Below are 19,645 nucleotides of genomic sequence, written 5' to 3'. Positions count from 1 at the left end.
TCACAATTTTTACTTGCCCACATAAGACAAATACTGTACTATCACACACACACACACACACGTAGTTTTTCCATATTCCTAGGAAAATGGTGGAGTGGTAAATGTGAAATTTCAATTCTGTTGGACTCATCCCAAATCTATCAATCCTCTATGTGATTTATTTACACACACACCCCCCAAAATAATCATCACTGCCTATACTTTCACTAGTTGACACCAACGAAAAGACAAGGTGCTAATCATGACACTTTCCTTAAGTGTTAAAGACAAGCAAACCAGAATAGCAAGTTTCAAATATTCAGAATTCTTTCCAAGCTAAGCAAAACATTCTTTAGTAGTGACCACATCACCCGCCAAGTTTTAAAACGAGCTGTTTCAACTTGGAAAATTATATCCACCTTAAAATTTCTTATATGTAATTAAAAGTTCGTATTAGATTAAAATAATAAGCAGAAAAAAAAATGCTGTCACCTAAAAGTTCACTTTGATATATCTTATACCTTCTTACACTAGGGAAGAAGGGAGAAGTTCGACTTAAAAAATGCATTGTCCACCTAGATGACGTCAATGCATATAGACATTTGAACTGCTTTTCACATCAGCCCTAAGAAATTTGGGGGCAACACAAAGATCTGGGCATTTGTCACAGGATCCAGCTACAACTAGACCCGGTCGTTGTCAATCTATGATGATTGGCACCTCGGGATCTCTAGAATAAAATTTGGTCCCCAAGTTCTTGTGGGCCCACCCTCGGCAGTCAGCCCTACGGCGGGACGGGAGCGGCCCCACCCTAGCTCCAGGCGATACTTACAAATTTGGGGCGCTTCTCCCCAGGCTCCTCGGGGCCACCGGGTGGCGGAGGGCGTTGGGGGCCCTTCCTGCCCGGCATCTTGCTTTCCCGGCAGCCGCGGAGTGAGGCTGAGGAAGGGTAGGGAGTCCCAGAGGCTGAGCCTTGGGTAGAGTGGTGCAGCCGCGGCCGGTGCCGTTCCATCTTTCCCCGCAGCTCTGGGGACCGGAAAGAAGGTGGCCACTCAGCAAGCTGCAAGTGGGGAGCTGAGGGATCGGCAACGGGTTTGTCTCCCGGGGTCCGTCACCCAGTCAGCACAGCCTAGCCCAACCGCTGAAGTCGGGGCCGCAGCCAACACATCCGAAAACTCCCGCCACCCGTGTTGGCCCGGACTGGCCAATCCCGCGCCGCCGGATCAGTGACACGCTGAGGTACCGCCCCTTCCGGGCGTCGCGAAACATGATTGGCCATGCTGCCTGTCAATGCCGCCACTCAACCCTTCTGGCGGTTCAGGCCGCTCACCTTAAGGGCGTAGAGTGGCGTCAGATTTGGAGAAAGGCCGGGGACCGTGGAGGAAGTCATCGGGCTGGATTTCTTTGGATTTGGAAATAGGGTTCCAGCAGAACTGGAAGGCGGGCGAGACAGGCCCTGCGCCACCATTTGAGCAGCGCTGGAATATAAAACCATCTGCTAGCCCTCTCCTTGCACGTCTGGGGCTGGAAAAAGTAGTTATGGGACTGGGTACGGTGCTGGAAGGGATACTAGGCAGGACAAAACGACGGGGCCCACGACGCTCCAAAAGGAAGCCTTCTGGACATATTTCCTGCCTAAGTGCTCGCTCTGAGGTGGCAGAGGGGTCCACCCAAAATCAGACAGAGCTAGGCTAAGCTGAGCCCTTCAGGAGCTCACAGTCTCATCTGGTTCGCAAACCGTAACACAATTAACCAAGGAATGTAAATGTCTATAGCAGTTGTTTTAGAAGTTCCTTGAGAGCAAAAAGGGGAGTTATTAAATCTGAAGGAGTGCATCTGGAAAGGTAAAAGGAAGGCTGCATAGGTTTTCCCTAGGCAGGAAACAGTGGTGGGGCATTCATTTTAAAAAGGCATTCCATTCCAGGCAGGAGCAAGGCCAAGAGAGCATAGAGGTGAAGAAACTTTAAGGTCACATAACAAAGGGCCTTGAACTGAAACCATGCAGAAGAGTTTGTTGTGTAAACCCCAGGTCAAGCTACAAGGCCAATACTGTTTTCTCAACACATCAATATAGCCCCTTTAAAAATGAGCTTTTCCTGGGACTATTCCTTTAAGATATCTGTCTTCTGATTATATGGAGGTGGTGTAGGCCAAGACTCTGAGAAACATGCAGTATTGATTTTGGTAAAAGAAGCAACTCTAGGTACTCTGAGGAGATTGGCACAGAGGTTCAAAAAATGAGCCTTGGTTCTCAGTAAGTCTTCACGCTACAGGTTTTTTTTTTTAATATTTGTTTTACTGTGCCAGACTCTACAGCTCTGTCCTCAAAGAGCACATAATCTTTAGGAAAACTTACAGGAGAACAGCAAGGTCAGGAGAACTACAAGTAGTTCCTTATGTCTTGATGACAGACCCAGATACAGATTTTATTCCTGCCATTTACTAGCTATTTGGTACTGGAGATGATGTTTAACTTTCGTTGCTGCTTCATCTACAAAAGGGGGCTAATTGTACTAATACCTATGAAAGAGGGACATTTTCAGGCCTAAATAACAGCATATGTAAAGCCCTTAGAGTTTCGTAAATGTTCCTACAGGAATATTGTAGTTGAACAAGTTGGGATTATTACTCAGGGAGGGAGAACATGCATTATGGGGAGCCATGGAATGTCTTAGGTAAATGGTATTAGAAAGCACTTAAAGGATCTGGGCTTTGATTAGGTGATTTGGTGAAGACTCCATGGAAAGAGGTGGGAAGGGTTGCTTAAGATTAGGTGCCTTCAGGAAGTGCAGACGGTTCATATCTAGGAGGATGGCAGGCTAAAAGACAAGCCTAAGGCTGTAACTGACAAAGAAGCATTAGTCATCCACATCATGGAGAGAACGGAATGTTTGATTTCAAAAGACAAAACAAATTAAAGATCTAATTGGCTTTTATTTGCAATTCCAGAATAGGCAAAACTTCCTTCTCTAAAATAGAATCAGTGTTCCAGTAAGCTAAGCAGAGGAAGTTGGCTTTATAGGCAGAAAAAAGCTAGAGAACAGAAATAAGGAATGAGAAGCAGATGAGTTGTTTCAAAGTTACTTTCCTTATAGGGTTAAAACAGAGGGGAACTTTCTTAACATACCAGCTCAGATAAACTTGGCCCCTTCTGATTGGGTGCTATGAATTTCCTGGTTTTGGAAAACTGGCCGATTTCAGAGGTGAGTTGGATTACGTGGCAATAAGCATGAGGGACCATTCTGCTTAGGTCTGGTCTGCCGGAGCCTAGTGCAGCAGATTAGTCCAAAACTGAGGTTAGTCTATAATCGTTTCCCATGAATGTATTTAACATTGATATTTTGTGATTTGCACACTGACCTTGTTATTGTCTGTGCTTAGAAAAAACATGGAAGTGGTCTTGTTTTGTCTAACTTCATCATGGTCACAGAGTGACCCTGTCTGATACTGCTGTTCTGTGAGATGCTGTTCATCAGAACAACATGGCCTAGCTGTGAGTGTCAGGCCAGTTTCTAAAAACATTGAGGCTTAGCTGTAAGTGTCAAACTAGCACCCTGATGTCAAGGACTGCTCCTTTCTTTATCATGTCCTTGCCACATAGAAGGTACTAAATATAAGTAAACAGGAGCCATGATAATTAATTTTCAAGTTTATGTACAGCACTCTGAATTTTTTCTCATAGAAATGCACTGGAACTTCAGTGTACTAGTGAAAATATCTTTGTATAAGTTTTATGTTTTTTTAAGTACAGTTTACATGTGTGCCCACAACATATATAAACCTCGTAACAGCATGCACTGACCCTCATTTTGATCACCCAGCAAGATGATACACCCCACTGAGTCAATAGTCATGGAAATGCTACCTGGTGCCAGGCCTAGTATGCAGGGCTGGTAAAAAGTTGAAAGTGAAAAAAAAGACAAAAATTTACTTTAAAGATCTAATTGGCTTTTATTTGCAATTTCAGAATAGGCAAAATTTCATTCTCTAAAATAGAATCAGTGTTCCAATGAGCTAAGCAGAGGAGGTTGGCTTTATAGGCAGAAAAAAGCTAGAGAACAGAAATAAGGAATGAGAAGCAGATGAGTTGTTTTGTCTTTCCTTTATCATTTCTATTCAGTGTCAACATCCAGAAAATTATTAATGCCATTCTTTTGATGGCGCATTCTTACGGACCATATGAGAAAGTTGTTGAAAGCTGAGGGAAGGAATTGATTATCCATAATCAATTTTTTTTTAATGAGATGTCATTTACCCTCATTAAATTGGCAAATATTACAAAGTTCCATGTCTCCAAGTTCTGGCCAAGTTGGGAATTCCTAGATAGATAGTGGAATTGCAAAACAGGTATGGACACTTTGGACAACAACTTGGTAATACCCAGTAAAGGTGAAGGTATGTGTACCTATAACCCTGCAATTCCATGTCTAGATGTCTCCCTGGAAAAGTCCAAACGTACACTTACAAAGATACTCCTTGAACACTTCTGCCATATTATGATTATCTATGTATGTATAGATAGATAGATAGAGATTTTCCCCCATGGTTCCTACTTCATAAGTCTCGTAACCCTTGTTACAGCCTTTTGTTATAATGTGAGAGTGCTTTAGGCCTCAGAAGTAGGCCTCAGGGAACAGAATCTCTCTCTGGGACCTTCTGCTCTCCTTTCACCTGCCCAAGACAGGAATCTAATCTGATTGTGGGTCATAAGACCCTCAGGCCAGAGAGAGTCCTGCCCTACACTCTGGAGGAAGGAATGCTGCACAGAAAGACCAGGAAGAATCTGAACAGCACAGACAGGCCTTGTTGGGTTTAGAGCATACCCTTTTATGCAATCACATTTCGACATAATTGTCCATACTTCAACCATGGACAACCAATGAAGTCTCCATAAAAGGCCCAAAGAACAGGGTTCAGAGAGCTGAACACATGGAGGCTGACCGGAAGGTGAACAAGAACTCATCCACGTTGTGGGAGGGTGGTGCACTCCAACTCCACCGGGATAGAAGCTCATTCGGGACCCTTGCAGATCTCATCCTAGGTATCTTGTCATCTGGCTGTTTATCTATATCCCTTAAAATTTCCTTCATAATAAACCAGAAAATGTGTTTCCTGAGTTCTTTGTGCCTCTCTAGCAAATTAATGCAACCCAAAGAAGGTATAATGGAAACCCCTGCTTGAAGCCAGTGGAACAGAAGTTCTAGAGGCCCAGACTTGTGACCAATGGGAAGGAGGACGCAATCTTGTAGGACTGAGCCCTCAACCTGTGGGATCTGACACTATCACTGCATAAGTAGTATCAGAACTGAATTGGAAGACACTCAACTGGTGTCCACAGCAGAACTGATTGCTTGCTTGCTGGTGGGGAGAAATCCTTACATATTTTGGGGTCACAGAAGTCTTCTGTGTTGATTGTTGATGTGTAAGAGCAGAAGAAAAACAGTTTGAGAGTGTTTTCTTTTTTTTTTTTTTTTTTTTTGAGACGGAGTCTCACTCTGTCACCAGGCTGGAGTGCAATGGCACAATCTCAGCTCACTGCAATCTCCACCTCCTGGGTTCAAGCGATTCTCCTGCCTCAGCCTCCCAAGTAGCTGGGACTACAGGCGCCCGCTACCATGCTCAGCTAATTTTTGTATTTTTAGTAGAGACAGGGTTTCACCATGTTGGCCAGGATGATCTCGATCTCTTGACCTCGTGATCTGCCCACCTCGGCCTCCCAAAGTGCTGGGATTACAGGCATGAGCCACTGTGCCCAGCCGACAGTTTTTTCTGAATACTGCATAGTAGCAAAAATGGGTAACCTAACTGTTCTGTAGTCAGGGAAAGAGCAAGAGATTACAGTGTGAAAGAGCTGTTACAGTGGAATTCTACACTACCTATAAAATAAATAAATAAACCTACATATGGATACATCTCAAAAACAGAAAAATCAAGTCACAGAATATAAATGGCATATAAACAAAATTATGTGTATATATATGTGCATATATGTATATATAATATGTTAGATGTAAGTGCACATTGTAACATAGCAAAAACACAAAGGAATTATACACAACAACTTCACCTACTTCGAGAGAAAAAAAGAAGGGGAAGGAACTAAAGCTGAAACTTTATAGCTAAAATATCTGTAAATGTTTTATTTATTAATAGGGAAAGATCTGAAGTAAATCTAGCAAAATATTAACATGTATTTAATCTCATTGGTGGGATATTGGTGTCTATATTATTATTTTCTGTTTGTTGGAAATGCTTCATATTAAATTTTTAACACAATACACAAATTAACAGAAAAATAGAAACTTTAGAAGTAGGTCCCTTAACTTTGTTCCTCCACAAATTCTTGGTTTATTGGCATTGAGCCCACAATGAGATATTAAGTTTATATAAGAAGGTGTAAAATAATTTCCTTTTAGGATGATTTTAAGTTGATTTTTAATTCTGGGTAATAAAATATATTCTTTCCTCTCCACCTTACCTTTCCACTTTCTTCTATTAGCTCTTCTCATATCCCTTTTTCTTCTCTCCCTTAAAGTAGTGCAGAGACAGAGAGTCAAAAGACAGGAAAACATTTCGCTCTTCCAGTTTCAGGTTAGACTAAAAATTCAGTTCTTTACCATTCATGCTTTCCAAGTGGTCAGTATATTAAAAGAAGAACCATTCAGTTACCTACTTCAATGCCTAATTGATTTAATTTCACAACTTTCATTATTATTTCACCATCTGACTACAGCAGAAATATACCTCACTGTACACAAATCTTATAGCATTTTGTGCTTAATGACCAGGTATTAGAATAATTACCTTGCCAACGGCACTGACTTTGCACCTTCCATTTCAAACCCTCGGTGGTAAGATATAACGCTGTTACTTGCCTTACAGGATTTGTGGCATGGCACTTTCCACACTCTCCACATGCTTTTGTGTCTTAAGATTGCTGCTGTTTAACAATATAAGGTTACATGGGAAAGAAGCAAAATAGGTACAAAGAATGACCACTGATATAGTCACATAACATGTGTGTCTACACTAAGGCTTCTCAACCTCAGCACCATTGACATTTGGGGCTGGATAATTGTTTGTGTGGGAGCTGTCCTGTGCATTGCAGGATGGTTAGCAGTATTCCCAGCCTTTACCCAATAGATGCCAGTAGCAGACCCATGGTTGTGACAACTAAAAATTTCCCCAGACAGTGCCAGATATCCCTGAGGGGCTGAGTAATATTCCATTATATGGACATAACACTTCCATTTGGCTTATCCACTCATCAGTTGATGGACGTTTGGGACATTTCCGCCTTGTGGCTATATTGAATAATGCTGCTACAAATACTCATGTACAACTTTTTGTGTGGACCTAAGTATTTACTTCTCTCAGGTATACACTGTTAAGGAAAAAATTATCCATGACACTTGGTAAAGAAAGTAAGGAGGACTTTATTCAAAAAGCTACCATCAAGGTAAGTATAGGAACCAATGCAATGGGGTTTTGCAGGGCAGGAGAAAGATTGGGCTTGACTTCCAATACAAGAAGGTCAAGTGGGGATTTATAGCCAAGCAGCTGGGTTGGAGGGTCAGTGGATGAAAAATTACCAAGAGGAAACATCAGGGGTAAGGAGATTCCTGCTAAACCGACTCAACAGAATTATTGTTGAAGACAGACTCGAGTGATAAAAACAGTAAGGCTGGGCGTGGTGGCTCACGCCTGTAATCCCAGCACTTTGAGAGACCAAGGTGGGTAGATTGCCCGAGGTCAGGAGTTCAAGACCAGCCTGGCCAACATAGTGAAACCCCATCTCTACTAAAAACACAAAAAATTAGCTGGGTGTGGTGGCAAGTGCCTGTAATCCCAGCTACTCAGGAGGCTGAGGCAGGGAGAATCGCTTGAATCTGGGAGGCAGAGGTTGCAGTGAGCTGAGATCATGCCATTGCACTCCAGCCTGGGCAACAGAGCAAGACTCTGCCAAAAAAAACAAAACAAAACAAAAAAAAAAAAACCAGTCAGATACCAGTGGTGGAGGATACACTGACTTAGCAGGATTCTTGCTTACTATGGATTCTACAAGGACAGAGAGGGAGGCTCAAGGTCAAGCCTAGTCAGAAGGAACTCAGAGGAGGCTGACTGAAGTTTGGTCAAAGGAAAGAATCTTTGTCAATATGCAGTGGAGGAATTTCTGGGTCATACAGTAATCCTGTATTTGAGGAATTGGGCCATTTTGCATTCTCACCAGCAGTGCGTGAGGGTTCTAATTTCACCACATCCTCATGAACAATATTTTAATATCTGACTTTTTGAATTTAGCTATCCTAGTGGGTGTGAAGTGGTTTTGATTTGCTATTTTCTGTTAAAAAAAAAAGTTATTGGAATATAGCTACACTCACTCATTCCTGTATATATTGTCTATAGCTGCCTTTGCTCTACAATAGTAGAGGTAAGAAGTTTTAACAGAGATCACATAGCCTACAAAGCCTAAAGAATTTGCTATCAAACCCTTCACAGAAAATGTTTTCCAAGCCCTGCTAAAGGATGTTTTTTCCCTTATTGTATCACAATTGCTTTTGTTTGGTTATTTCTTTTTCTTCAGTGAGAGTAGTATTCTAGTAAAAAGTAAATGCTAATTTTGGACAAGTGTTCACAATGGAGCCAAGTACTTGCCTTTGCCATATTATACACCCACACAGGCTTTAATCCTTTTTTTTTTTTCTTTAACCTATTTAACAAGGTCAAAAAGGTCTTGCCATCATAATGAATTACTGTGGAGAACCAAGTTGATTTCAGGTACATGAGAAAAGCAAAATGATAGCAGGAAGAGATGGCAAAAAAAGTCAAATTATTAAAATTAATAAAATTATTACATGGATATGTGATTCTTCTTAAAATACATTAAAGCAATTTGTGCTCTGATAAGTTTTCTCCAGGGTCTTATGCTCTAAGTTCAGAGAGAAATTCTTCATAGGGAATGTAATTAGTATAACACAGTTTAATGTCATGCTTAATAGTTTCCCAGAATGTTTTGATTAGAAAATTAATCTGCCCCTGTTTGTAGATGATAGAGCTGTTTAAAGGAGAACAGAAATATTCCTATTAGTGTGAGATACTTAACTAAGGTTCAGTTGAAAGTGTTAGATTTCACTACCAGATCGTATTCCTAGTATTAAATAAGTAGAAAAAAGGAATTAGGTAATTATTAAGACTGTTGTAAGATTACAGTCTAATTCCTTTAAAGTATGACTACTAAAACCTAAATATAATTTGTTGAGTCACTTGGAAAATAATTTGTCTGACAATAGCAAATAGAAATTATGTCACCCAAAGCTAAATAGAAGTGTAAAATAAACAATAAGAATTCTGTGGTGCCCAATAGAGATTTTCAAATTGTCTGTTTCTTTCATCTGTATCTCTGTCTCATCACCACATATGCTTTTCTTTTTATCCTCAGGTGAATTGCTGTGTTGTGGACATTCTTTAAGATCAAATGTACATAAAACCTGTCTGTATCTACGTCTCTCCTTAGAGTATCCATTTGTATGCATTATTTGCTTTCTGTTTTGTTCTTTGAACCCATTGTAACAAAATAGACTTAAAAGTATTTACTAAATCTGCTTTGATTAAGGTATTGGTGTTTATATTTGGGTCATGAAAGAGTAATGTGTAATTAGTTGCAACAGTTACAAGGACAGTTAGCATCCTTACCTTTTTGCTGAGATGTCTGAAATATTTACAGTTTCTCGTGAAATCAAGCTGTGCCTGCACACTGTCCTGACACTGCAGTCACAAGTCGCCAGAGAATTTTATACTGCCAGAGCTTCATTCTCAGTCTTTGATCCCTCCTTATTTGCTGCTGTTGATCACAGTATCCTTCTTGAGACTCTTTTCTCACTTATTTCTCTCATCATCTCTCTAAAAATTATCTCCCTGACCTCTGCTTGGGCTTTTCTTTCTCTCCCCATCTTCTAATGGAATGGTGTGCCTCTTTGTGTAGAATGCTTTGAGACAGAAAGCCCGATTTAGTTCCACTATGTGGGCAACTTCCAAATAATAAAACAACTGGAGGAGTGAATGCTTACACAGGACAAATCTGCCTCAATTTACTCACCTGCAAAATGAGGAGTTTAAATTGTATCCGCCAGACAGTCAAACTGGGATGCTCAGAGCTCTAAGTTTTCACACCAGTACTTCAGGACCACTACAGAAGGTGAGAGAAAAAGCATCCACATGGTATGATTCTAGACCCTCCCTGTAGGGACATTTAAACTGACATTGCTTTTACCTGTTTGTTTTATTATTCAACAGAAGGTACCATGTGAAACAAAAAAAGAAGTCAGCAAAAAAGAATAAAAAGTTTATTAAATGAAATGGGTTATAAATCAGTGTTTCTTCCTTTTTTTCTTTCAGTTTTAGAGATAAGGGTCTCGCCATGTTGCCCAGGCTGGTCTGGAACTCCTGAGCTCAAGTGATCCTCCCACCTCGGCCTCCCAAAGTACTGGGATCACATACATGAGCCAGCACACCCAGCCGAATCAGTGTTTCTTAACCTTTTTTCAAAATCGTCCTTTTAGGCTGGACACGGTGGCTCATGCCTACAATCTCAGCACTTTGGGTGGCCAAGGCAGGCGGATCACCTGAGGACAGGAGTTTGAGACCAGCCTAGCCAACATGGCAAAACCTGGTCCCTACTAAAAAAAGTACAAAAATTTGCCAGGCGTAGTGGTGCGTGCCTGTAATCCCAGCTGCTCGGGAGGCTGAGGCAGGAGAACTGCTTGAACCCTGGAGGCATAGGTTGCAGTGAGCTGAGATAGCACCATTGCACTCCGGCCTGGGCAACAAGAGAGACATTCCATCTCAAAGTAAATACATAAATAAACAAATAAATAAATAAATCATCCTTTTAAAAAATCTTTTAGACATTTTTTCCTAATTGTCCTCCTCTATGAAATGTTAATACTTTAGATATACTGTATATGTTTATGTACTGTATGTATATCACTGCTTTATATCTAAAAAGAACATTTCTTTGCCCCCTAATTTTCATAAGAACCAATTTTCATAACTTCAAAATGTAAATTTTCATAATAAATTTTCAAGGGTAATAGTCCCCCTCTGTACTCTACATCCCCTAAATAACTCACTAGATAAATAACTGGGTAACTTCGAGCTACTTTCTTATTTTTGAGAATCTCTATTTCCATTTACAAAACAGGAGAAAGCACTTGGTACATATTACATACTCAATAAAGGTTAATTTTTTTTCACCTTGAAAGTCTCATGCAGTCTGACATTCTATGAAATTACAATTCTACTTGGATCTTCCCAATTTAAACATATAAAAAGCCATCTCTCACAGTCCTACTGCTATCACCTTCCCTCCCGATTGCCAGTGTCTGCCGGCGTTAGCACTGTTCTTTAGTATTCCAGGCAGAAATCCTGAACATTCTCTTTGATTTTTCCCTCTCTTTGACAAATTACACCTAATTCAAGGTGGCACAGGGTGAACAAAGAGTACTATCCCAAAACTCTGGGAAGGAGGAATGAAATAGGTTGTCTTGCCGAGAATTAAACCAATTACATTAACATATAATAGGAAGGAGATTATTTTTTGTTTGTTTTCTGAGTTAAAGAACTGGTAACTTTGATTTCAAGAGTATATTAATCTATCAGCAAAGAAGAATATTAACCAGAAGTTTAGCCGCCAGAATTGGAAAAGAGAAAAAAAATGAGCCTATCCCATGGACATCTAAAAATCCAACACATTACCAATGTAAACTCAGCATTTTTACCCCAACACCTGTCTCACCCAATAAACTCATCTCACTCAATAGCAACACAGCCTATCTGATTACCTAAGCAGAAATCTGGTCCATTTCACATCCAGCCTCTAAATCCTGTCAATTCTTCAACCTTAATATAGTTCAAATCCATTCTCTCCACATCATTGCTCCACCTGAGAACAGGCTCTGGCCCTGCTCCCCGAGACAGGTGACCCAGTCCAGCTTTCTCAGGCTATGTCTTGGATCCCTCCAACGCATTCTGCAGGCTGTTGCCACGGTGCTTTCTGCAAAAAGGATATCTGATCATCTACGTAACTCCCACAGTTTAAAATCCAGCTACTCCACTTCACACCCCTCCAACACCTCAAAAGAATGTGAGGAGGGGAAACCTCTCCGGGAGAAACTGCTACAAAGCTATATAGCAATATTGCCTTGACTAGAAAACTGGCAGAAGAAAAACCTTTTAACTAGTTGCTTTATGTCATGAAACCTACCTTCTGTTGACCTTAAAAGAAACAAACTTGGGCCTAGCCTAGGTAAAGGTGTAATCCCTGAGTTTTGCAAAGTTTTACTCAGTTTATTTTCAGTGTCAACATGTTTTTTATTTGCTCTCATAAATAATTTCTTTCGGAACTCTTTAATTTGTCAGGGACAAAACTACATGTGTCATGGTCCCCCACAGTTATAATGTAATCCTGGATTCAGAAACACAGAATTGCTAATTTTATAGGTCAGGTGAGTCTCAACCTTCTCATTCTAAAAATTAATATACAGAATATGTTGTAACACAATATTCTACTATTCTTACAATTAAGCCTGATTCATAGTTCTGTATTGTTTAAATTACTACATATGGTCATGCGCCACATAACATTTTGGTCAACGACAGACAACAAATACGATGGTGGTCCCATAAGATTATAATGCTGTATTTTTACTCTATTTTTCCTATGTTTAGGCATGTTTGGATACACACGTTTGCCACTGTGTTGTAATTGTATGTCCCTCAAATTCTAAAATATTAGAATGACATCCTGTGTTCTGAAATCCCAGTTTAGAAAGTTAGGTCAAAGTAGAAGTACCATTTAATTTTAAAAAGCATTTGGCTAAAATCATAATTGAACTCCCATTCACAACTGCTTCAAAGAGAATAAAGTACCTGGGAATCCAGCTTACAAGGGATGTGAAGGACCTCTTCAAGGAGAACTACAAACCACTGCTCAATGAAATAAAAGAGGACACAAACAAATGGAAGAATGTTCCATGTCATGGATAAGAAGAATCAATTTTGTGAAAATGGCCATACTGCCAAAGTAATTTATAGATTCAATGCCATCCCCATCAAGTTACCAATGACTTTCTTCACAGAATTGGTAAAAACTACTTTAAAGTTCATATGGAACCAAAAAAGAGCCCGCATCGCCAAGACAATCCTAAGCCAAAAGAACAAAGTTGGAGGCATCATGCTACCTGACTTCAAACTATACTACAAGGCTACAGTAACCAAAACAGCATAGTACTGGTACCAAACCAGAGATATAGACCAACGGAACAGAACAGAGCCCTCAGAAATAATACCACACATCTACAACCATCTGATCTTTGACAAACCTGACAACAACTAGAAATGGGGAAAGGATTCCCTATTTAATAAATGGTGCTGGGGAAACTGGCCAGCCATATGTAGGAAGTTGAAACTGGATTCCTTCCTTATACCTTATACAAAAATTAATTCAAGATGGATTAAAGACTTAAATGTTAGACCTAAAACCATAAAAACCCTAGAAGAAAACCGAGGCAATACCATTCAGGCCGTAGGCATGGGCAAGGACTTCATGACTAAAACACCAAAAGCAATGGTAACAAAAGCCGAAATAGACAAATGGATCTAATTAAACTAAAGGGGTCTGTACAGCAAAAGAAACTACCATCAGAGTGAACAGGCAACCTACAGAACGGGAGAAAATTTTTGCAATCTACCCATCTAACAAAGGGCTAATATCCAGAATCTACAAAAAACTTAACCAAATGTACAAGAAAAAAATCAAACAACCCCGTCAAAAAGTAGGTGAAGGATATGAACAGACACTTCTCAAAAGAAGACATTTATGCAACCAATAGACACATGAAAAAATGCTCATCATCACTGGCCATCAGAGAAATGAAAATCAAAACCACAATGAGATACCATCTCACATCAGTTAGAATGGCAGTCATTAAAAAGTCAGGAAGCAACAGGTGCTGGAGAGGATGTGGAGAAATAGGAAGACTTTTACACTGTTGGTAGGATTGTAAACTAGTTCAACCATTGTGGAAGACAGTGTGGCAATTCCTCAAGGATCTAGAACTAGAAATACCATTTGGTCCAGCCATCTCATTACTGGGTATATACTCAAAGGATTATAAATCATGCTGCTGTAAAGACACATGCACACGTATGTTTATTGAGGCACTATTCACAATAGCAAAGACTTGGAACCAACCCAAATGTCCATCAATGATAGACTGGATTAAGAAAATGTGGCACATATACACCATGGAATACTATGCAGCCATAAAAAAGGATGAGTTCATGTCCTTTGTACGGACATGGATGAAGCTGGAAACCATCATTCTGAGCAAACTATTGCAAGGACAGAAAACCAAACACGGCATGTTCTCACTCATAGGTGGGAATTGAACAATGAGAACACTTGGACACAGGAAGGGGAACATCACACACTGGGGCCTGTCGTGGGGTGGGGGAGTGGGGAGGGATAGCATTAGGGGAAATACCTAATGTAAATGACGGGTTAATGGGTGCAGCACACCAACATGGCACATGTATACATATATAACAAACCTGCACGCTGTGTACATGTACCCTAGAACTTATAATAATAATAATAAAGTATAATAATAATAATAATAAAAGCATTTGGCTAAATTTACTAAAGACAGAGAAATAAGTGGTTACTAAAAGAAAACAGACTATGCCTAAACATTAGGGTTTAACATATATTTGAAAGAGGATAATACATGTTTCCACAGTCTTGTGGTTTTTAGGGAGAACTTTGACAGGTGACTAGGACACGAAGGCAGAGTGCCTGTGAATGGGGTTAGTGTCCTTATAATAGGGACCTCAGATAACTTTCTTGCCCCTCCACCCTGTGGGGATCCAGCAAGAAGACAAACAAAATAAAATAAATGTATTAACACAGTATCTAAACAAAATGAAATTATTTACACGGTATTCACAGTATATTATACTGTACAGTATTCAGTACAGTAACATGCTGTACATGTTTCTACCTAGGAGTAATAGGCTATACTACATGATCTAGCTGTGTAGTAGGCTGTATGACCTAGGTTTGTGTAAGTGCACTCTATGATGTTTGCACAATGACTAAATCACCTATGATTCATTTTGCAGGATATACCCCTGCCATTAAGCAATGTATAACTGTATTTCCTTCCTCTATTTTCCTAGCTTTAATTTTACTGCAAAATCTCTCCAAAACTCTAGTTTAGACCTATATCACCGTCTCTCCTTCTTCTCTTTTCCAGTAATTCTTTTCCTTTACCTCAGGTTGTGTCTTCATAAATACGTCTCCAATATTTTTTCTTTTCTTAAAGACAAATACTTGAGCCTAATTATCATCTCACCATATGGTTTCTCTTCTCTTCTTTATTCCTCAAAACTATCACGCAGTTCTTCTGCAATTGCTATCGAAATTCACCTGACCTCTTCCCATTATATTTGTACACCTCTAAACTTACCATCTGTTATTGTCCTTCAGGTGGCTACTAAATCCTGAATTCATTTTAAGGTCTTGCCATTCTATAACTGTTTCTCACCTCTTCAGTTCTATGATTCCCTAAACCTAATTTCCACTTCTTACTGACAGGAGAGAGTGAACTGTCATAAACAAAATAAAACATTCACTATGACAAGAAAGAGTTGCAACTTACCTGTTTCCTGAAAGTGGTCTTGAGCAAGGACAAACCATGCTGGCAAAGGAAGAAAGGAGGAGTGCTACCAAAGATGCTGAAAAGACAATTCCGGTGCATCATGGCCCTGCTGAAGTACTTCTGAGATATGAAGACCTAGGAGACTTGTCTGAGTCCATGTGGGCTGTTATAGTAAAATACCATAAGCTGGGCAGCTTATAAACAAAAGAAACTTCTCACAGTTTTGCAGGCTGGAAACTCCAACATGAAGGTGCCAGCAGACTCAGTGCCTGGTGAGATCCGGCTCCCTGGTTCACAGGCGCATGTCTTCTTGCCACAGCCCCACATACTGGAGGGGCAAGAAAGTTCTCTGCGGTCTCTTTCATAAGGACACCAACCCCATTCACGAGCACTCTGCCTTCATGTCCCAGTCACCTCCCAAAGGTCCCACCTAAAAACCACAAGACTGTGCAAACAGGTATTAGCCTCCTTCAAATGTATGTTAACCCCTAATGTTCAGGCGTAGTCTGTTTTCTTTTGGTAACCACTTATTCCTGTGTCTTTAGTAAATTTGACCAAATGTTTTTTAAAATTAAATGGTACTTCTGGTTTGACCCCACTTTCTAAACAGGTATTTCAGAACACAAGACTTCATTCTAATAATTCAGAATTTGAAGTACATGTTCTTTTCCATCGAATTAACACATATGATTTTAGGCCTTTCGAGAATGTCCTCCCCCAGTCTCATTCTTTTGGTGGAAAGCATTCCCATCTTTGAGTTCTACCTCAATATAGCAGCACTCAGCCCCTTCAGACGTTTTGGTTGATTTTAGATGAATTTTTTTCTACTTCTCTATGTCTTCACTAACATGTGATAAACAGAACCACAGACTGAATTTCATATGTAAATGAACCATGCTTTCATATGGCAATGAGATACAGTTTTCATTCATTTTCAAAAGATTTGAATGTGAAAATGTACCCATTTCAAAATAGTTTACCTAACAATGACCCATGAGTTCATTTCAAAACAGAAAACTTCTTGTTTTTTTTTTTTTTTCCTGAGACTGATTCTGGCTCTGTCGCCCAGGCTGGAGTTCAGTGGCAAGATCTCAGCTCACTGCAACCTCCACCCCCTTGGTTCAAGCAATTCGCTTGCCTCAGCCTCCCGAGTAGCTGGGATTACAGGCCGGGGCCACCACCCCTGGCTAACTTTTGTATTTTTAGTAGAGTCAGAGTTTCACCATGTTGGCCAGGCTGGTCTCGAACTCCTGACCTTGTGATCCACCTGCCTTGAACTTCTTATAGTAATATGTTGTAAGTAAAAGCATTTTATAAACTGGAAATCACTCTAAAATTACAAATTATGGGCTGGGCATGGGGCTTATGCCTGTAATCTCAGCATTTTGGGTGACTGAAGAGGGAAGCTCTCTGGAGCCCAGGAGTTCGAGACCAGCCTGTGCAACATAGTGAGACCCTATCTCCACAAAAAAATTTTAAAATTACCCAAGCATGGTAGCATGCACCTGTACTCCCAACTACTTGTGGGGCTGAGGTAGGAGGATTACTTGAGCCCAGGAGGTTTAGGCTGCAGTGAGCTGTGATTGCACACCATTGAACTCTAGCCTGAGTGACAGAGCAAGACCCTGTCTCCAAATATATATACATATATACAAGACCCTGTCTCCAAATATATGTGTGTGTGTATATACATAAAAAAATTATACACATATATACACATAAAAAATTACAACTTTTTCTTTGTGTTGCAAATTTCTCCAGTATGTTTTTCTCTGGTATGCTATATAGGTATCAGAATATATAAATATATATGATATATAGTTACATATATATGAGATATATAGTTATATATACACAAATATATAGAATGTATATTTTCAATTGTGCTATATTTTAAATATTTACATTATTCTTATATATTAAAATATTCTTTATGTATACAAGAAATAGATATATTTTAACATGTTGTTAACATTAGTTTTCATTCCATGGACTACCTAACTGATGTTGTGAAGTTAGCTGAAAGCATGACAGATGGCAAGAAAATAACATTTAGTATTAGAACTGTGTCATAAATCACTCATAAGTGAATAATTTATCCTTCACAGATAATCAGGGGTTGATAGTAACACAATCTGAGGGCTGATAGAAAGTGCAGGTTCAGAGATATATTTGTCAGAACCGCTTCACTGCAAGTCACAAATTCTCAACTCAAACTAGTTTAAGCACATAGGGCATTTTATTTTCTCACAACACTGACAAAAATACCTGGGAAGTTCACATGATAGAAGCAACTAGATCTGGAGGTAGTGATGAGGCCTGCCTACACACTTCGCAAAATTAAAAAGCAAAATGTCTTATTTAAAAATTATTAAGAATTTCTAGATGATAGAGCATGAAACCAAGTGTGGGGGCCCTTCTAGGATCAGAATTGCATGTGACTATATATGTGACATGCCCATAAACCTGGTCCTGCTGGAGATTCAAGTCAACCAGGACTTCCCTTCTTACACTCTGAAATGTCTCATATCTACTTTTTGGTTTTTGTTTGTTTGTTTGTTTGTTTCCTTCTCTGTTTTCCTCATTGTCTCCTACTGCAGAGAGGTTGAGTCAGTCCTGTTTGCTAATTCAAGCACGTAAGGTCTCAGAGAGGGCTCTGATTGGTCAGGCCTAAGTGAAAAGCCTCTCTGTTGAGGTGATCTGCAGGGGAGAGGTGGAGTTATACATGTAAAATAATGGTATGGACCCATACATCCAAATCACAAGGACCTGGGGAAGGGCTCCTAAAGGAAACTGGAATGCTCTTACCAGTAAACATGAGATGGAACAGTATCCTAAACAAGCAAAACTGAAATTACCACATAAAATCCATTGGGTTTGATTTGCCACCCTACTGGTTGTAGTTTTTTAATCTTTTCAATTCACAGTTGTGAAGATTAAATGAAGTGGTTAATACTACCTTATGGGCATTCAACAAATATTCGTTCGTTTTGTATTTTCTTTATCCTTTTTTTTGTTGTTGTTGTTGAGGCAGAGTCTCACTCTGTCGCCCAGACTGGAGTGCAGTGGTGCAATTTTGGCTCACTGCAACCTCTACCCCCTGAATAGCTGGGATTACAGGCATGTGCCACCACACCCAGCTAATTTTTGTGCTTTTAGTGGAGATGTGGTTTCACCATGTTGGTCAGACTGGTCTCGAACTCCTGACCTCAGGTGATCCACCAGCCTCGGCCTCCCAAAGTGCTGGGATTATAGGCATGAACCACTGCACCCGGCCTGTTTTATATTTTCTAATGATAGTATGGGCCCCAGATAAAGAATTGTATCATTAATTTGGGGTAGAGGTATGGTTTTCAAATCTGTATGTAAAGATGAACTGCACAGTGATTCTGGCTGGTTCTAAATCTCTTCTGCAAAACCCACTAATATAATGCTTGAGAGAAAGCTGAAGGACAAATGGCAGGACAGGTGACAAGAAACTTGTGTTTGCAATATAAAGACTATAACTTTTTTCCAGAACAGGTTTTCCTAAATAGGGATGGTACACATTATTTGTAAAAACTCGATCATCTGTCTTTTAATTCCCCTCAGTACAGATGGACAATTTGTAATGATAAACAAATTGTCTTTTGGAGATAACAAGATGGAATTTTAAAATTTTTGAAATTTTGGAGATAACAAGATGGAATTTTAAAAATTTACCAAATATAGGCCGGGCGCGGTGGCTCAAGCCTGTAATCCCAGCACTTTGGGAGGCCGAGGCGGGTGGATCACAAGGTCAGGAGATCGAGACCACAGTGAAACCCCGTCTCTACTAAAAATACAAAAAAAATTAGCCGGGCGCGGTGGCGGGCGCCTGTAGTCCTAGCTACTCAGGAGGCTGAGGCAGGAGAATGGCGGGAACCCGGGAGGCGGAGCTTGCAGTGAGCCGAGATCGCGCCACTGCA

At 40.0% G+C, this 19,645-nt stretch overlaps 1 protein-coding gene across 6 annotated transcripts in view; it reads right to left on the bottom strand.

The window, feature by feature from the left end:
• LOC105485577 (diaphanous related formin 3) overlaps window positions 1-1,172 on the bottom strand; it is a 498,294-nt gene extending 497,122 nt beyond the window's left edge. For 3 of the 6 annotated variants that reach the window (XR_011614754.1, XM_071081263.1, XM_071081264.1), the window contains exon 1: window positions 812-1,170. Coding sequence is in view for 5 of the 6 variants with exons in the window: in XM_071081263.1 (XP_070937364.1) it covers window positions 812-991 (180 nt within the window). In the remaining variant the exon portion in view is untranslated. Of the gene's footprint in view, window positions 1-811 lie in introns of all 6 variants that reach the window. The other 3 variants (XM_071081266.1, XM_071081267.1, XM_071081265.1) reach the window with 2 other exon arrangements.
• Between the last annotated feature and the right edge of the window lie 18,473 nt (window positions 1,173-19,645).

The sequence above is a fragment of the Macaca nemestrina genome, chromosome 16, assembly GCF_043159975.1.
Source record: "Macaca nemestrina isolate mMacNem1 chromosome 16, mMacNem.hap1, whole genome shotgun sequence".
NCBI lineage: Eukaryota > Metazoa > Chordata > Mammalia > Primates > Cercopithecidae > Macaca > Macaca nemestrina.
The sequence above is the reverse complement of the archived record's forward strand: the minus strand, read 5'-3'. Positions and strand labels throughout refer to the sequence as shown.